This window comes from Pseudocercospora fijiensis, assembly GCF_000340215.1.
Source record: "Pseudocercospora fijiensis CIRAD86 unplaced genomic scaffold MYCFIscaffold_3, whole genome shotgun sequence".
Classification (NCBI taxonomy): domain Eukaryota; kingdom Fungi; phylum Ascomycota; class Dothideomycetes; order Mycosphaerellales; family Mycosphaerellaceae; genus Pseudocercospora; species Pseudocercospora fijiensis.
Genome location: NW_006921534.1, coordinates 357233 through 374179, shown reverse-complemented (window position 1 = coordinate 374179; position 16947 = coordinate 357233). Strand labels below are relative to the sequence as shown.

The 16947-nt window shown below is 51.3% G+C and overlaps 3 protein-coding genes across 3 annotated transcripts; 1 reads left to right on the top strand and 2 right to left on the bottom strand.

The window, feature by feature from the left end:
• Positions 1-398: 398 nt before the first annotated feature.
• MYCFIDRAFT_202776 (uncharacterized protein) lies at positions 399-6581 on the bottom strand (the record flags this gene model as incomplete). Its single annotated transcript, XM_007926239.1, has 3 exons — positions 399-1169; positions 1248-5408; positions 6483-6581. 3 exons carry the CDS (start codon positions 6579-6581, stop codon positions 714-716), a joined length of 4716 nt encoding a protein of 1571 aa, XP_007924430.1. The 3' UTR covers positions 399-713.
• Positions 6582-6698: 117 nt separating this feature from the next.
• Positions 6699-12065, top strand: MYCFIDRAFT_187077 (uncharacterized protein; the record flags this gene model as incomplete). The annotated part of the gene is made up of 2 exons (XM_007926238.1): positions 6699-7893; positions 8179-12065. The coding sequence occupies 2 exons, from the start codon at positions 6699-6701 to the stop codon at positions 12063-12065; spliced, it is 5082 nt and encodes a 1693-aa protein (XP_007924429.1).
• A 1461-nt stretch (positions 12066-13526) lies between these two features.
• On the bottom strand, positions 13527-14163 carry MYCFIDRAFT_172860 (uncharacterized protein; the record flags this gene model as incomplete). The annotated part of the gene is made up of 4 exons (XM_007926237.1): positions 13527-13619; positions 13649-13726; positions 13761-13924; positions 13953-14163. 4 exons carry the CDS (start codon positions 14161-14163, stop codon positions 13527-13529), a joined length of 546 nt encoding a protein of 181 aa, XP_007924428.1.
• Positions 14164-16947: the final 2784 nt, after the last annotated feature.

The following is a 16947-nucleotide window of genomic DNA, read 5'->3' as shown; positions in this document are numbered from 1 at the left end:
GTGCATTACTACACTCAACCCTAGCTCATTACCAGGTCTAGATCTAGTAGTATATAGCTAAGAATAAATTTCAGCAAAACATCTTTATAGTTTATACAAATCCCAATCCTAGTTACGATCTTATTACCCTAGTCCTAGTCCTAGTCCAATACCTGTAAACACTCTATTTATAGTATGTATAAAAGTGTTCGGCAACCGACTGCCTTTAAAACAACCTCGACGTTCCGAGTCTTTAGGTTAGGGTTAAAAATTCCAACCAAGCCTTGCACGAATCCGCAGATCTCTTTCCTGCTTAACTACAGGATTTTGCAAGTACTAAGTCAGGTAACTAACTTCTGGCATGCGCGCCTCGAATTTGGTGACGCGAGGTGCTTTCCAAGAGACATACATAACTCATTCAAAAAAAAAATACATCTTCCCTAGACCTAACTATGCTATGATTGATATATACCTAGTAGCAGTATCGTATCGTCTGACAAAACGTAGTGGGATATCATGCGCGCCTGCGCCTGCCGTGCCGTCAAAGAACAAAAAAAAGAGTTCGTATACACATACACACATGCACATATGCTTCCTCGCGAACAGGTCCCGTTCTAATGCCCTGCCCTGCCCTGCCTTTGTTGGCGCGAACCTCTCCCCTCTTTCCTTCTTCTTCAATCTAGCTTTCCTCTGCAAAATCTTCTTCCCATTCCCTCGCATCATCTTCCTCTCATCTACAACTCATCCCTAACGCGGCCAGTAGCATCAGAAACGACAGATGAGACAGTCTTAGCAGCTTCTTGCGCAGCTTTGCGGGCGTCCACACCGAACTCGGAGATACGGCTGCTGGCGCTTGCCATGGCGGATTGTAGCTGAGCTTGCACGCCTTCAAGATATGTCTGCTCTTCGCCGTAGACGGCACGGCTCACTGCGGCACTTGCAGAAGAGGCTCGGTCTGCAGCCACAGACGACATGCTGCTGTATACTGAAGCGGCAGCCGAGGCAGCAGCTTCAGTAGTCGGTGGTGGAGGTCCGTACAGCGCACGTGAGATGGCCGAGCTTGCGGAGGCACCAATTTCCACAACGGTCGCTTGTGCGGCCTCGTAATAATTCGTCTCTTTCCCATATATGGCTTCGGAGGCGGCGGAGGACGCATCGGAGTACACTGACGCAGCGGCTTCGGTGGCTTGCTGTGATGGCTGTTAGCATCATATTTTTTTCGATGGGGATAGTGATCAAACTGGAGGGTAACGCACTGGTACACTTGCCTCGAAGTAACCCTTCTCAGTGCCATAGAATTGAGCGCTTGCTGCATCAACAGCTGCGTTAAGCTGTGATTGGACTTGTTCCAGAATAGTTGGGACCTCTGTGGGTGGGACGAACACAGCAGAGACCGCAGAGACGATGGACTCGTAGCTCTCGCTCATGTAACTGCTGGCCTGCGAAGCTACAGCAGGCATGCCTGTCGAATAGGCCGACTGCAATCTGCTGTAGACACTGGCGGTGTAGTCTGCCTCTTTGCCGTATACCAATTCAGAGACAAGTGCCTGAACTTGATCGTACTGGGCGGCAGCGGCAGCAGCAGCCACGTTTGCAACCTCCGTTGCCTGAGCATAGCCTTCGCTGGCACGGCTGTATGCTTGAGCCGTGAAAGGCGGTGGAGCACCATAGACTTGCTCGCTTGCCTTGGCAATCAAGATGTTCCAGTTCTCAGCTGCTTGGTCAGTGAGTGGTTTCTGCGTCTCAGTAGCCACCTTGTCATGATATAGAGAGCTGACAGATGCACTCGCAGCTGACAGCTTGCTCTTGGCCTCGCCGACAGAATCCACAATCTGTTCCTCGAGACTGTCGAGCACGTTCTTGTCCACAGTCTTTGGTCCTCCAGCAAGACCTCGTTCAGACGCAGCCGAAGTGGCCATGGACTGCAGCACACTGTATCTCGAGTAGGCGTCTTTGGTGTAAGCGCTGTAAGCGCTTCTGGCTGCGCTCAAAGCCGAATCAATGCTTGCCTGGTAGCCGGTAGGCGTAGGAGTTGGCATGACTGCGCTCGACGCTGCCTCGACAAATTCCGAATAGCGTCCATGGGCCATGCCGAGCGCCTGGTAATATGCTGATTGAGCAGAGGCCAGATACTGCTGGTGGACTGGGGTTGGTTCCGCGCCAACTGCGATCTTGGCGTTCTTGTACTGCTCCTGTGCGGCGCCGACACCATCAGCAAGACGAGATGAAGCAAGAGCAGAGATCTGTGCAAGATAGTTCTGTGCTTGGCTTCCGAAAGCAGAGGTGTACTGAGCACTTGCAGCTGACATCGCATCAGAATAAGCTGACTGGGCTGAAGACAGCAGCTTTTCGTGGGCGGGCTTGGGAGTACCAGAGACCTGCACTGATACTTGGGACTTGACGGCTTCGTACTGCTCGGAAGCTGCGCTGATGGCACTGTCATAGGCCGAATTGGCCGCAGCAAGTGGTGCAGATGTGCCAAGCGCAGAATAGAATGTGACGCTGGCGGCAGAAAGCGCAGCAGAATAAGCTGATTGAGCGGAGGCCAGCATCTCTTGATGGACTGGCTTGGGCGTACCAGCGATTTGCACAGACACACGAGATTTCACAGCCTCAAATTGCTCAGAGGCGGCACTGAGGGCACTCTCGTAGGCCGAGCTAGCGGCTGCGAATGGTGCTGCTGTGACCGGGGTTCCGTAGATGGCATATGAAGCGGCAGTGACAGCAGATAGATACTGCTCCTTGGCAGCACGAGTGAGGCCTTGCTCTGACACGTTCTGTGATCCGAACATGACACTGCTCGCTGCAGAAAGAGCGCTCTCGTACTGCTCAGAAGCGAGACTTGTCACAGTGCCAACAGCGCCCTGGGTTGGGGTCGCGGTGGCGCGGCTGATTGCCTCTTGAATAGCTTCGGTCAATTGATTGCCCTTTTCGCCCGCGGCGTTGATGATCTGCTGGATGCTCTCACTGAAGACAGCGCCCGTGTCGACGACATCATCGTCAAGAATTGGGTCTCGAGCTTCGACAATGACTTCCGCATTTGCACCTCCCCAGACCTTCTTTCCCGCTTGGATTGGCTTTTGAGCAGCGTCGCCAGCGGCACCGGCGACATCCTCAGCATCTGGCAGGCCACTGTAGACAGAGGCAGCAGCTGAAGAGGCGTCACTGGCGACGGACGACGCGCTCTTCGACGCGTCGCTTGCAGCAGACTTTTGAGCCTCAAGAACGCTAGAGAGTTTGGGTTTGGTCCCCGCTACGGTGGAGCTTGACTCGCCAACAACGGCGCTCGACGCCGATGACGCAGCTGCCCCAACGGTGTCAGCCAGACTTGACTCGCCAGCAACCACGCTCGATGCTGACGAGGCGGCGGCTCTGATGGTGTCGGTTAGACTGGACTCTCCAATGATGGCGCTCGAGGCCGATGAGGCCGCTTCCTTGAGAGTGTCAGACACGCTGGACTCGCCATAGACCACGCTGGAAGCTGAAGAAGCTGCATCAGATGCAGATTTGGAAGCTTCAGATGCGATGCTCGTGGCTGAATTGGAGGCCTTGCTCGCGGCGCTCTCCATAGACCCGGTGGAAGAGCCGATGACCTTCTCGGAGAGGCTTGATGCTGCTTCAGAGGCCTTCTCCGCGACGACCGAAGTGGCACTCTCAACGTTCCCTTGCTCCGTGCCGAATACAGCTTCAGAAGCTTCTGCGACCTTCTCAATGATTGCCTCTTGAGCTTTCCGCACTGGTGGTGGTATGGTTTTTGTTGTGAAGTCATCGCTGGCATCATCCGCTGCAATCTTCCATTTGCCAACCTCCTTCAGACGGCCGAGCTCTTTAGCCGCGTCTTCAGCAATTACCATGGCATTGTGTTCGATCTTGTCGCTGGCAGCTTGAGCCTCGGCAATGCCAGCGTGGTCTCGTGCGGCCTTTTCGACGTCGTTTCTCCACGTCTGAGTGGACTTCTTGATGTCGTTGTACTTGCTCCACTCCTTATGTGGGAGCGAAGTCGAAGCATACTTGCGGCCAATCTCAGTCAGGCGAAGTTCGCGAATGCTGTCTATTGTCTCCAAGGTAGATTGCAGAGCCTTCTGGACGAGGTTCTCAGTCTCGGCTTGCGAGGTTTGGTGCCAGTCGCGAACAGCTTGAGCACGCTGCTTGATGGTCGAGCCAGCAGCTCGCACTGAAATGACGAGCTGCCCATTCGCCGCGTCCAAACGTGCCTGGTCGGCGTCCTTTGGCAGATCTCTGACGATCTGCCGAATGCGAGCCTTGATGTTGTTCAAGGCGCGTTCAGTAGTCTCTTGAAGTTGTGTGACAAGAGCAGTACCGACACCTTCTGCAGCGCTGACCTGGTGGGCAGTGATGTCCTTGATGCGTTCTCTGAGGTCTTCAGCACCCTCATCGACCGCCTTGGCGCAGATGCGCTCCCAGCTCTTGAGATCTTCTTGGAACTGAACGGCAGGCTCCGGGGTCGGCTTGGGATCTTTCGAGGCGGCGGCGCTGGCAGCGGATGACGAACTGGCGGTTGCTTCGCCGACAGTCGATACGATTGAGGAGGTAATGGACTCCGCACTCGATGAGGCAACTCCCAGCTTAGAGCTGCTCTCGGAGCTCTTGATGTCAGCCTCGAGCTTCTTGCCATCCTTGTATCTGCCGAGGCGCTGGGTGATGCGGAGGAGCTGGGGCTCAACGTTTTCTCCGTAGAGGATGCGCAATTTGGGCCATACCTGACGAGTCCAGAGTGTCCAGGTGATGTTTCCCACGTACTGTGCCTGGGGCAAAGCAGTGTTCAGCACAAAAGCTTGGGCTTGAGCGTAGACTTTCTGAGCAACAGGAGCGGACTTGCGGTAGACAGGTTCCAATTCGAGTTGCCAGATGTCGCTTGCCGATGTTACAATTCCATCGTAGTACGGCTGTACTATATCCTGGGCCTTCTTGACGTGTGGGGCCAGAGTGCTCTCGTACTGCTCGCCAGCTTGCTTTTGCACAAGCTCAAGACTTGGCTTAATGGTCTTCTGCCACTGCTGCTGGCCGATCTTCTGCACCGTGGCGACCTGCGCGGCGCCATATTTCTGATACGCTGCTGCACCGGGCGTATATACCTTCTCGTTGAACTGGTCGACGTATGGCTGAGTCTTTTGCACGTACGGCTGTAGATATTGGTGGTAGTACGGCTGGGCGTAGGGAGTGAGGAAATCTCGCGTTTGCAGGTATGGTTTGCAGATGTGCGGCGTCGTGTCGTTCAGGTCTGCCTGCTTGGTGGGACAGCTCAACAGGACTGTGCCGACTGTGTACCACACCAGAGCCTTTGCGCCCTTATCAATCACCCATGCTGTCCACGTCGACTTCGCCTTCCGCCTGCTCCGTGAGCTTCTCGTGTCGGTGTGGGCATGGATGCTGCCATTCGCATGCCCGTTCATCTCTGCCTTGGGTGCCTTGGGCTTGCCGTTGGCGGTGACGGCCATGTTGTTGAGGGCGGCGCGTGGTGGGAGATGGGTGCAGCTCCAGCTAGAACTATGCTAGCGTCTGACGCTACAGACAATCACAAGACAAATTCCACACGAAAGGAAGGGAGTGCTTGCATCAAGAACAACAAAGTGAAGAATAGGAAAAATGGGGTGCGAGGTGATGGACTGTGGCCTCTGCTCGCTTGCACGGTGAGGAAGGGGGAGTTGATATGTGGACGCGAGCTCTGGGAAGCTGGAAAGCAAGCAAGCTTGGGCAACGCTCGGCGCAGCCTGTCGTCATCCTTCAGCACATGAACGTCGATGGCCGTCGTATTGGGTGGTATTCTGCGAGCCCAATTGCCTTTGCACGACTCGCGCGCTCTGTCTACATGCGCTGCGTGAGGAGAAGTTCCTGCGTCGACTCAGGTCCCGAAAGCCAATTCTGCCAGCGTTCCTCCGCTGTGAGTTCGCGAGTCAGAGGTGCGTGAAGCGTGCAGAACCCTTCATCAGGGCCAAGCAAGAAGCAGTATTCTACTCGACCACGCTGGATGAAGGGACGGCGTTGGGCAGTATAGAGAACTCTCTCTCGCCCCCTCCTGCCCTTTGTTCCTACAGACACCGACGCTGCATCGTTACCGTACGTTATTATTAGGCTATTGATGGCCCATTTGCTAGCATCAAATGTCCCTTCATTTACTAGCTTTGTCACGTGATCGTGTCTCGCGCGTGTCATCGTCATCGCATTCGCCGCTCCGAAGCGAAGCGAAGCAAACCGCCCGGAGACTGTGAGTATTCACTGCTGCCCTATCACCGACTCTAAGAAAAACGTCTGAGGCAGAAACAAGAGCCCGCAATACTATAAGGCATTGCCTCGTTCGGTGCTTGACACTCGCAAGCCTGCTGCGTTTCGTAGCCCTGGAGAGTCTGCTTCTGCTTCTGCTTCAGGCATCAACTGTCTGGCCGAGTGGCAGTGAACACATATTAATCCATACCAGTGTCGCTTCTCCAACACCGGGGCTACTTCCAACCTTCATCACCTCACCCATATAGCATACGCCTGACATCCTCGACGACCTGCGAGCTGAGCATTCGCCGTGCTCCGATGACCTGAATACCACCGCCCGCCCATTCGGCACCTCTCAACCACGACAATCTGTCCATCCAGTGGCATCCACCATGAACGACATAGCTGGCGGGCGGACCTTCGACCCTGCCATTGGCAGCCGCTTTAATCTCCGTGATGCCGAGAATGAAAATGGCATGCAAGAGAAAGACATCATGAATGACCCGGACATCGCTCCACCATCGCCGCGAGATACTGCTTCCTCCAAAGGCACTGCTGCCGATTCTCAGAATGGCGGCGAGACATGTCGCATATGCAGGAGCGAAGGCACGCCGGAAGAGCCTCTATTCTACCCGTGCAAATGCTCCGGCAGTATCAAGTTCGTCCACCAGGAATGTCTCATGGAGTGGCTGTCGCATTCGCAGAAGAAGCACTGCGAGCTCTGCAAGACGCCCTTCCGCTTTACCAAGCTGTACGATGCGAACATGCCCACTACTCTGCCGTGGACCGTCTTCCTCCGCCGAGCATGTGTGCACCTGGCTGTCATGACCCTCCGCGCTTGTCGCGCACTTCTCGTCAGTGCTGTCTGGTTGCTTTTACTGCCCTACCTGGTGCGATGGGCCTGGAGGTGGATGTTTTGGATGGCCGATGTGGGCTGGGCAAGAGAAGCCTACTTGAGCAAAACTCAAGCGGCAATGCTGCGCCAACAAGCACAGAATGAAGCGTCGCAACTCATCCACAATGCCACTTCGTCTCTACCAGACTCTCTCTATGCCACATTCGAGCAATTGCTAGGCTCCTCTTTTGGGCTTGGCACTACTGGAGGCACCAAGACGTCACAACCGGTAGATGCCATGGGCATGATTGGTGAAGCTCTATCTGCGCTCAAGAATGCAACCGGCATGGCACACGAGCAGGACTCTCATAACACTACCACCTACAGTGCGCACGCCAGTCCTTCCATTCTCTCCTCGTGGACATACATCTCCGAACTCACTAACAGCACCTACCTCAACCAAATCATCCTCGACATTTTTGAGGGCCAGCTTATCACATGCGTCGTCATTGTCGGCTTCATTCTCGTCTTCTTGATTAGGGAGTGGGTCGTCCAACAGCAGCCACTCGTGAATCTCGACAACATCAACAACGCGCAACGAGCCTTACAGCGACAGGAGCGCCAGCTTCAGCGGCAAATACGGATACAGGAGAGGCAAGCTGAGCGGCTCGAACAAGCACGTCAAAGGTTACTCCATCTGCAAGAGAACGAAGGTACTCAGCCAGAATCGGCCGAACAGTCGTTGCAAGGAATTCGATGGATTGGTTGGGAGAATCTGTACTTCCTGATCGATTCTGCCACCGAAGACTTGCGAGATGCTGGAGACAATGAAGAGGCACGGGAGCGATTCAAAAGTAAAGCTGAATTGGTCATGCTGTCGATCCTCGCGGCAGAAAAAAGTGGTGTCGATGCCAACGAGCTGACAGAAAATATTGTTTCAAAGCTACAAGAGTTGCCCATATCGCAGCGCGAGGATTGGGAAGAGGCTTTGGTTGTAGAGATGAGGAAACGCTACCACGGACGACTTGACCCGAATTCCGCATCAACGACAACGTTCGCCTCGTCAACGCAGGCGCAGGACTTCAACCCATCTTCGCATGGAGATGCCGAGGCCATTCTGGGTGATGGATCTTTGCAAGGTGCCAGTCGTACTGCATCGCCGTCGCCTGAAAGCTCTAGCTCGGCGCGACGACCGCCAATGCCTACCAGAGACAGTTCATCACGAGCAGCGCAGATCCAGCGAGTCCTTGAAGAAGCAGATGGTGTTCTGGCTGCTCATGGCCGCCACTCATCCGCTGCTTCTTCACCGAGAAGCACCAAGGTAGAGCCATCAACTACAAGCCCCAGTCTGGCAAGCCCACCTTCTTCCTCGAACGGAAGCTGGCTCGCTGTGCCTCATCCTGACGAGCAAGAATCGCAAAACGCTGCCGAAGAACAAGCGCAGGAGCCGGTCATTGATCACACGGATATTTTTCAAGACAACAATGACGAGATGCCGATAACGAATGCCGGCCCTGATGCGAAGATCAATATCAAACGCACTGGCAAAGGCAAGGGCCGAGCCATAGTTCCTGAGCCGACGGAGGACAAAAGCGAACATCGCCCTACTTTGACAACCCATGAACTTCGGCGAAGATTGCTAGAAATCACGCCTTCTGCCGGTGACGACGAGGACGAGGACGAGCACGATGATGATCTTGAACCTCAAGTTACCAACTCCGACACTCTTGTCAACTCAAGAGCAGAAACTGCCGACACATTACAGCGACCTGACGCTGAAAGTCCTTCTTCATTGGGTGTGGCTAGCGCATATCCTGACGAAGCCATCGACCAGGCCGTGGAGCAGGTCCGTGGAGCAGGCTTAGCTGACGATAACGGTTTGGAAAATTCGGACTCCCCAGCCGCTGTCAACGCTGGACCTGTCGATGTCCCTCCCAGTCGGTGGCAACGTCTAGCTGACTGGTTCTGGGGTGATATTCAAGCACAAGCTCCAGAACCGGTTCCGCCGCCGGCAGAGGAATGGCTCGATGAGGACGATGAGGACGAAGAGGCACCCTTCGTTCACATCCAGAATGGCCAGCCTTTAATTGCAGGCCATGCCCATGATGAAGCACTTATTGGCAACGACCCCGAAGTTGTTGCAGCAGCACAGCAGGCTGGTCTGGACGCAGAAGCTGTCGAAGATGCCGAGGATTTGGAAGGCATTTTCGAGTTGATTGGGTTCCAAGGGCCCATTATTGGCCTTTTTCAGACGTCCTGCTTCTGTGCGATATTGGTTTGCGGCACTGTTTACGGGGCAGTCGGCATGCCATATATCGGGGGCAAGATCGTGTTATCTTTCCTCGGTGCTCCCATGGAGTTCGTCATCAAAACGCCGCTGCAAATCCTGTCTTTCGTCACCGACATCATAGTGGACCTCGCACTGCTGGTCTTTGGTTGGAGTACCGTGGTTGCCGCCCTCTTCACTGACTGGGTGCTTGCAATGATGCAGAAATGGATTCCCCATCTAGTGGATCACAGCGTCACCAAATGGATATCTGACGTTGCCTCGTCCACCGCAGCTTCAGCTGGACATCGTCTACAGAATCTCATCATGTCTGGCAATGAGCCCGTGGACGACTTCGGTTGGAACGCTGCTTTGCTGGGAGCTTCAGCGCACTCTCATGCTTCCCTTATGACACTCAAGCACGAGGCTGATGCAGTACTTGCTTTCGTGAGAGGCAGTGTCACGAGCATTGTCGAGACCATATCTGCTGGGTCGGCATCTCTGGCTTGGAAGCGTCTTATTGATGCGCTCTCCACAATCACGCGGGTACCTGCTCTTGCCGCCGCCAGTGTGGAAACGCTTCAGCGAAATGTGTCACCTTTAGTCTCGGCTCTGAGAGGTTTGCGTTATGGCTCATTGACATTCCCGTCGTCCGAGTCCAAGCCGCTAGATCCAACACTTGTCTACTGGTCGACGACAGATCGCACCTGGGCCGTCTTGACGGGCTACGTCGCTCTCGCCGCCATCGCAGCAGTCTATGTCGCCATTGACAAGAACTTTACCAGATCTCAGACTGGACAGAAGACCGAGAAAATGGTCCGCGACAGCCTTCGACAGGCTGGTGGTGTGATGAAGGTCATCTTGATCATCAGCATCGAGATGCTGGTCTTCCCACTCTACTGCGGCTTACTCCTCGACATCGCCTTCCTGCCACTGTTCCAAAGTGCATCTGTCGCGTCTCGCTGGGTATTCGCGATGAAAGCCCCGTACACATTCTGCTTCGTTCACTGGTTCATTGGCACTTGCTACATGTTCCACTTTGCGCTTTTCGTCGGCATGTGCCGTAAAATCCTACGCAAAGGCGTTTTGTGGTTTATCCGCGACCCAGACGACCCAACTTTCCACCCAGTTCGTGACGTGCTGGAACGCAATGTCACTACACAGCTTCGCAAGATTGCATTCAGCGCACTGGTCTACGGAGCCCTGGTGATCCTATGCCTCGGAGGTGTGATCTGGGGCATCGGCAAGGTCTTTAGCGGCATATTCCCGATCCATCTGATATCGACAGAGCCCTTCCTGGAGTTTCCGTTCGACCTGCTGGTGTTTGCCTTCATGACACCGGTGCTGTTTCGGTACCTTAAGCCGAGTACTGCTGTCAATGCCATGTACTCCTGGTGGCTAAGGCGCTGCGCAAGATTTCTCCGATTGTCGCACTTCATGTTCGATGACCGGCGCAAGGACGAGGAAGGTCGCCATGTGCGCAAGACTTGGACTAGCTTCTTACTCTTCAGAAAGGCGAACATCGACGAGGCCACTGTTACACTTGCTGACCAAACCGACGTCCCCGAGGTGTACTTCAAGCGCGATGGCAAGTACGTCCTCACACCATGCAACGATCAGTATCGGCCACCAAAACCAGGCGAAGCGACGCTTCATGTCGAGGATGGCAATGTCTTTATCGCCGACAAAGAAGGCAAGAAGAATGAGCATTTCTGCACTGTCTACGTGCCGCCCTTCTTCCGACTGAGGGTTACTCTCTTCATGGTGTGCTTGTGGATGTTCTCTGCCATGACTGGGCTTTGTGTCACGCTTCTGCCACTGTGCTTCGGACGCATGGTACTCTCCGCAGTCCTTCCTCCGCACGTCATGGTCAACGACATCTATCCGTATTCGATTGGTGCGTACTTCTTCGGCAGTCTGCTATACATTATCCTTCACGGTGGCCCAACAGCGAGGTCTCTGCGTGAGAAAGCCGACATAGACCTCAAGGCCTGGACCGATGCAGCAAAAAAGTATACCCTACAAGCTGCCAAGTGCTTCTACGTCTATGGCTTCCTGGCCATGCTGCCACTGGTCTTTGCGCTCCTCCTCCAATTCTACTTCATCCTCCCGCTACACACATATCTGGTGGCGAATCTCGCGCCCGCACTGAAGGAAGCAGCAGCCAATGGAACTAACAGCACCGCCACGAACTTCTTGAACACCACCCTCACCGCGTTTGCAACCAAAGGCAACCAGACCGAGTCCTTAGACCAGCTTTCACCTACCCTCGCGGATCACGCCGTCCACATCTTCTCCGACTACGCTCTAGGCTTCCTTTACTTGAGGATAGCCCTCCGCGCCATCACCAGCACCCCCACCTCTCGCGCCGCCGAAGCCGTCCGCCGCATCACAGCCAACGGCTACTTCAACCCGGACGCCCGCCTCGCCACCCGCTTCTTCATCCTCCCCATCACCCTCCTCTCCATCACCCTCCTCACCGCCCCCCTCGGCCTCGCCAACGCTTTCCTCAACTTCCTCACCTGGGCCAGCATCTCTTTACCCGAAACTTTGGTCCTCATGATCAATCGCTACTCGTACCCCATGACTGCTGCTTGCATCCTTGCGCTTTTGGGTTCTACGGAGGTTGTTAAGGCTACGGGCAGGTGGAGGGCTAGGATTCGTGATGAGGTTTATCTTGTGGGTGAGCGGTTGCATAATTTTGGGGAGAGGAGGCCGCCGGTTGGGAGTCGGAGTGTTGTTAGAAGGGAGAGGGGGTGAGGAGGATCTCTCTTGTTTTTTGGGTTGCGGAGTGTTGAGTGTGGGATTAGCGTTGGCGTTTCCTGGTAGAGTGGGTGGGGTGGGATGGGACGGGAGGGAAATGGAGACAGCTGGGAGTGGGTAGTTGATGATGCATTCTTTATGAAATGGGACTTCTTACCAAGTCCTTCGCTTCGAAATCGAACATTTTCTCTTGTATCTCAGCGCCGTCCGCACAGCCATGGCTTCTATAACGAGCTCGAGCGTTATGATTCCATGCGCTCGGTGAGTTAGTTCATCGCTTACTCTCACGTCCTTTTCTCTTCACACACCTAGCTTATTCCTACAAAGTCTGGATCTTCTTCTTCTTCTTCTTCTACAAGCTCAGTTCCTCGACTTCCTTTCTCCCTAATATATCTTTCTTCCTTCACCTCTCACTTCTTTTTTTTTTCTCTTTACATTTTTTTTTGCCCCACCGAGAGTCTTTCTATATTTTACCTAGTTGAACTTCTCTCTCCTTGCTGAGCGAGCGGGTTGGAAGAGTTCTGGAGATTCTTAGAAAGTACGCGTGTGGTTTGATTGCGGTTGGGGTTTTTTGGATTTTGAAAAAGGGAAAGTTTCGTGGGGAGAAATGTTGGTCTTTTTTTTAGCCCCTTTAGTTGGAGGAGGAAAAGGATTCCCTTTTTTTCCATTTTTATTTGTGGCGGAGTGTGTTGAATTTTTTCGGGGGGGGGGGGGGGGGGTGCGTGTGTGTGACAGCGCGTTTTAATTTGGCAGCTCGCGAGGTGTTTCGATGCCTGTGCCAAAAAAGAAAAAAAAAGATGAAGCTTGGAAACAGCAAAACGAAACGCCCCAATTGGGACGGAAGCAGAAATCCTCTTTCGTCATCACTTGTGTGAATCAGCAGTCAGCAGATTTTTCTTTTTGACTTATTACCAGACGCCTTAACCATTGCGCCAGTGAAGGCGGCTTACATAGGATGTTCTGTTCTGATTGACGGTGGGCGGGTTTCTGACGTTGATGTAGCTTAGCTTAGCACGTGGCAATGGTTGGCCAACCTAAGGTTTTCACATTCACGCTGCTCGTGTCGAAACCTGGGCTTCCATTCCAAACTTCGCGGTTGCTTCGTGTGCGACAAGCATTATGTGATGGATACTTGGTGCCTGTCGTAGCGCGTTGCCTAGAACTAGTCCTGGATCTAAGCGGACTCCAGTTTCACATGCGCAGCAAAGATCCGTCTTGCTGGCAGTCAACTATCTCTTGTACGACTTGAAGATAAACGGTACTGCATTGGTGGGGGTCGCTTTTTCGAACGACAGATCGCGCAACTCGACCATGGCGGTCTCATCAAACGTTTTGGCCTCCTCCAGTCGCCCGCCAGCGCCGACCGACTAATGGGGCAAAAAGAAAGAGGAGATACATAGAAATATGCATAAGGAGAGTTCTATATGTTAGCCGGAAGGGTAGGAGAGAACCAATGAATTACACAACGTGAGCCCCCCCCCCCTGAGCACATGAGCACTGCTCGCATTCTGCCCATGTCGTCATGCCAGAAATACGCGATTGCTTGTCTGACTATGAGTTTTGCCTGGGGGCCACCGCACTTCCTCTGGCCGGGAGACCTCGATCGCGCCGACACCATTGGCTTTTGACCTGAAGAAGCCGCTCTCTGCCTCTGCGAGCTGACAAGATATGTGCAGAGGCGCTGTTGTCGACGGCCGAGATTGTTGATGCGCCGATGAAAGAAAGTCGATGTTGAGGGAAAGGAATAGGTTTGTCGGTCGAAGCAAGTTGAGAAGTGAGGTTCGCAAACTTTAATTTGGAGCTATGACCATGTTTCATGCCTAAGGCCAGAATTTTTCCGGAACTTGGTTGCTTGGCTTGCCAACAATCGTCCTTTCTCTTCACAGGCAAAAATATCACGCCCTCCAAGATGCGCTCGGAAAAGGAATGCGACGGCAGTCAGGGCTACTGCGACGGCCTCTGCTGCCATGTGCCTAAAGAAGACTCCTTTGCCAGATCTCCTCGCCCGATAAAGCTCGATCAAAATTTCCTGCCACGCCGCCTTGCTTAGACCTCCGTCGTTGGGAATTGACAATTGGCTATCGTCTATTCTCATGACAAGGATATACTTATAGCCCTGCGAGTGCTAATAAGTCTAGCGAAGCGGGCGAGCGCGAAATAACAATCTACGTAAGCTGTTAGTACCCTCTACGCAACTTAAGCTAAAAGGGCTTGTTTATAAGTATACGTTAATCTATAGAAACTATTAGTATATATACAACCTATCAATTGGCAGTAGCTACGGCACATAGTCGCTACAAGCACGGATTGCTAATATAAGCGACACGCTTATACTAGCGATCGCTTATAGCCCTATAGTAGCTATTATTTAATAGAATATACTTAAGCCATTTAAGTCCTACTTATATTAACCTCGTTACTATAGTGCTCCTACTAAGTTGCCTCTTACTTACTATCCTATATAGCCGCTATATCTATTTCCTATAATATAATTACTTCCTAGGTGCCTATTATATCCTACGGATTGTCGTACGTAGTAGCCTATTAGGTAGTTATCGCCTTATATGCTATTTCCTCCTATATATTACGATCTTCTACGCGTATAAAGACTTTAATACTACGGCGGAAGTATAAGGTAATACCTAGTACTAAAGCTAGTCTATATTCGAACTTATAATCGAGCTAGTACTACAGATACTAATTAAGAAAGCGACGGGCAAATTAAGCAATATTAAGAATGTCGCCTAGTTGCATTAAATTATATATATAGCGAGAGATATAGTCTCGAGGAGCGACCGGCCTTAGCTAACTCGATTGCTGCTAGCCTTATTGCCGTAGTATTCGTACCTACTCGACTTGCTTCCGATTTACCGCGACTCGCTAAAAGAAGTCTATAGCTAGCGGATAAGTTAGGGCTAGCTATATTATAGGAAGACTATATGCTAGGTAGCCGCTATTTCTAGGTAGCTATTAACTTTATTAACCTTGTTAACCTTAAGAGATATATAGAGGGGCCTACTAAGGAAATTGCTACTTAAAGGCCTCTACTAATCCTATAACTAATAGTATATTAGTACTTCTATCTCGTAAGGGCTAGCGATAATCGTATAGCTCTAGCGGTATATACGTAAAGTTACGGGCTAGACGATTAAGGTTAAAGGGAAGCTATAGATTCTAATAAAGAATCTTCTATATCTACTTAGTACAAGCGACAGCCTATAGATCTATTCTTAGGCGCGCTATCTCTTACTATCGACGCTGCTCTTACTATACGGCCTACTACCGAACTAGCTAATCTTAGCGCTTCTTCTATACTTCCTTACGATTAGAAACATTGTTACGCGAAGGCTGCTAGGCCGGATTCGGGGCTTCCGACGAGAGAAGGTTATTAGGAGGGAGTAAGCGCTAAGGGCGGCGACGTATATAGTTAGCGTATCGAGCGATTACTAACCGCTAAGCCTTGCCTTACTTAAAGCGTTTATAGAAGTTAAATAGCTTATTAAACATTAGGTTATAGATATTCCGTACTCTAGAGACAGCAATATAAGATAGGCTAGGGGTAAAGTCCTTCTTAGATATATCTAGAACAACCTTGTCTAGAGTTATACCCTAGGACTTATAGACAGTAACGGCGTATATAATAGTAGCTAGAAATTGTGTTCGCATACAACGTATATCCTATCGCTAATTGTAGAGCTATTCGCGACGAACGGGAACTATTAGTATAATACTAGCTAGAAGATTATACTAGTTGTCTAGGTCGTACTGCGCGTTTAATATCGGACTATTATATCGATCGAGCTAGACGAGTAGAACAGTAGGAAGATACTAGACAATCTTATTATAATCGTTACTATTGTCCTCCTAGACAATGTTACGAATAGTGCCTATACTGCCGTTAACAATACCTCCCTCTACCTATAGGTTCTAGGTTACTATAATACGGGCGCCAATATATAGAGGTAACCGTAGGTAAAGATTGCTACTAATATCGTACGATGCCTAGGCTATATATAAACTGCTAGAGTGTTCGGTAGTAGTAACAAAGATCGGAGTATTATTATCGCGTATAGCGTTCTAGTTAAAAGCGTTTACCTACTTCTTATATAGGTAGAGACGGAGAGTATCTTTAAATAAGTCTTGCTCTATAGGCGAAAGATTAGCTTTAAGACGCGTAACTAACGTATCCTAATATACGATCGTAATACTCCCTAGAATATTGCGAAGGCCCTCGAGAGCCTTACGGAATGTATAAGATAAGGCATCTATACCCTACTATCGCTAAATAATATTAAGTTGAATAGTCTAATTAAACAGCTAATACAAAGTGTATCCGGCGATATCCTCGGGTATATAAAGATCTTTAAGCCTAGAAAACAGAGGTCGACCGCTAATAGGTAGCAACTAGTAAAAGTCGCCTATAATAACAATACTTCGGCCGCTAAACGGTATATTATCTCTAGCTTTATTAAGAGTACTAACTTGTCGTAGGCGCTAATTAATCCAAAAGAGTAGTATTAAGTCGATTATAGACTTCTTATTAATAATAATATATACTATATTGTTAACCGCGGATCGGAACTAATTAAGTACCTATCCCTCGAGGGGGATATACTCCTTTAACGTTAATAGAAGTCGAAAGAAGGAGTGTATCGTGCGACCCTTAATACCGTTAGTAGCGGATCTAGTTAGAGCTAGGCGAATAATTGGAATTAGGACCGTAAGGGCAGCACTACTATATTCCCGCTAGTTAGTCTAATTAAACTAATCTATAATACGCTCGATTTCGGACGACAACGTATCGATAACAAATAACTTCCTAACCCCCGCTTTGCTATCGATATTAAGTAAGAACTAGCGATCTGTTAGGTAAGTAAGC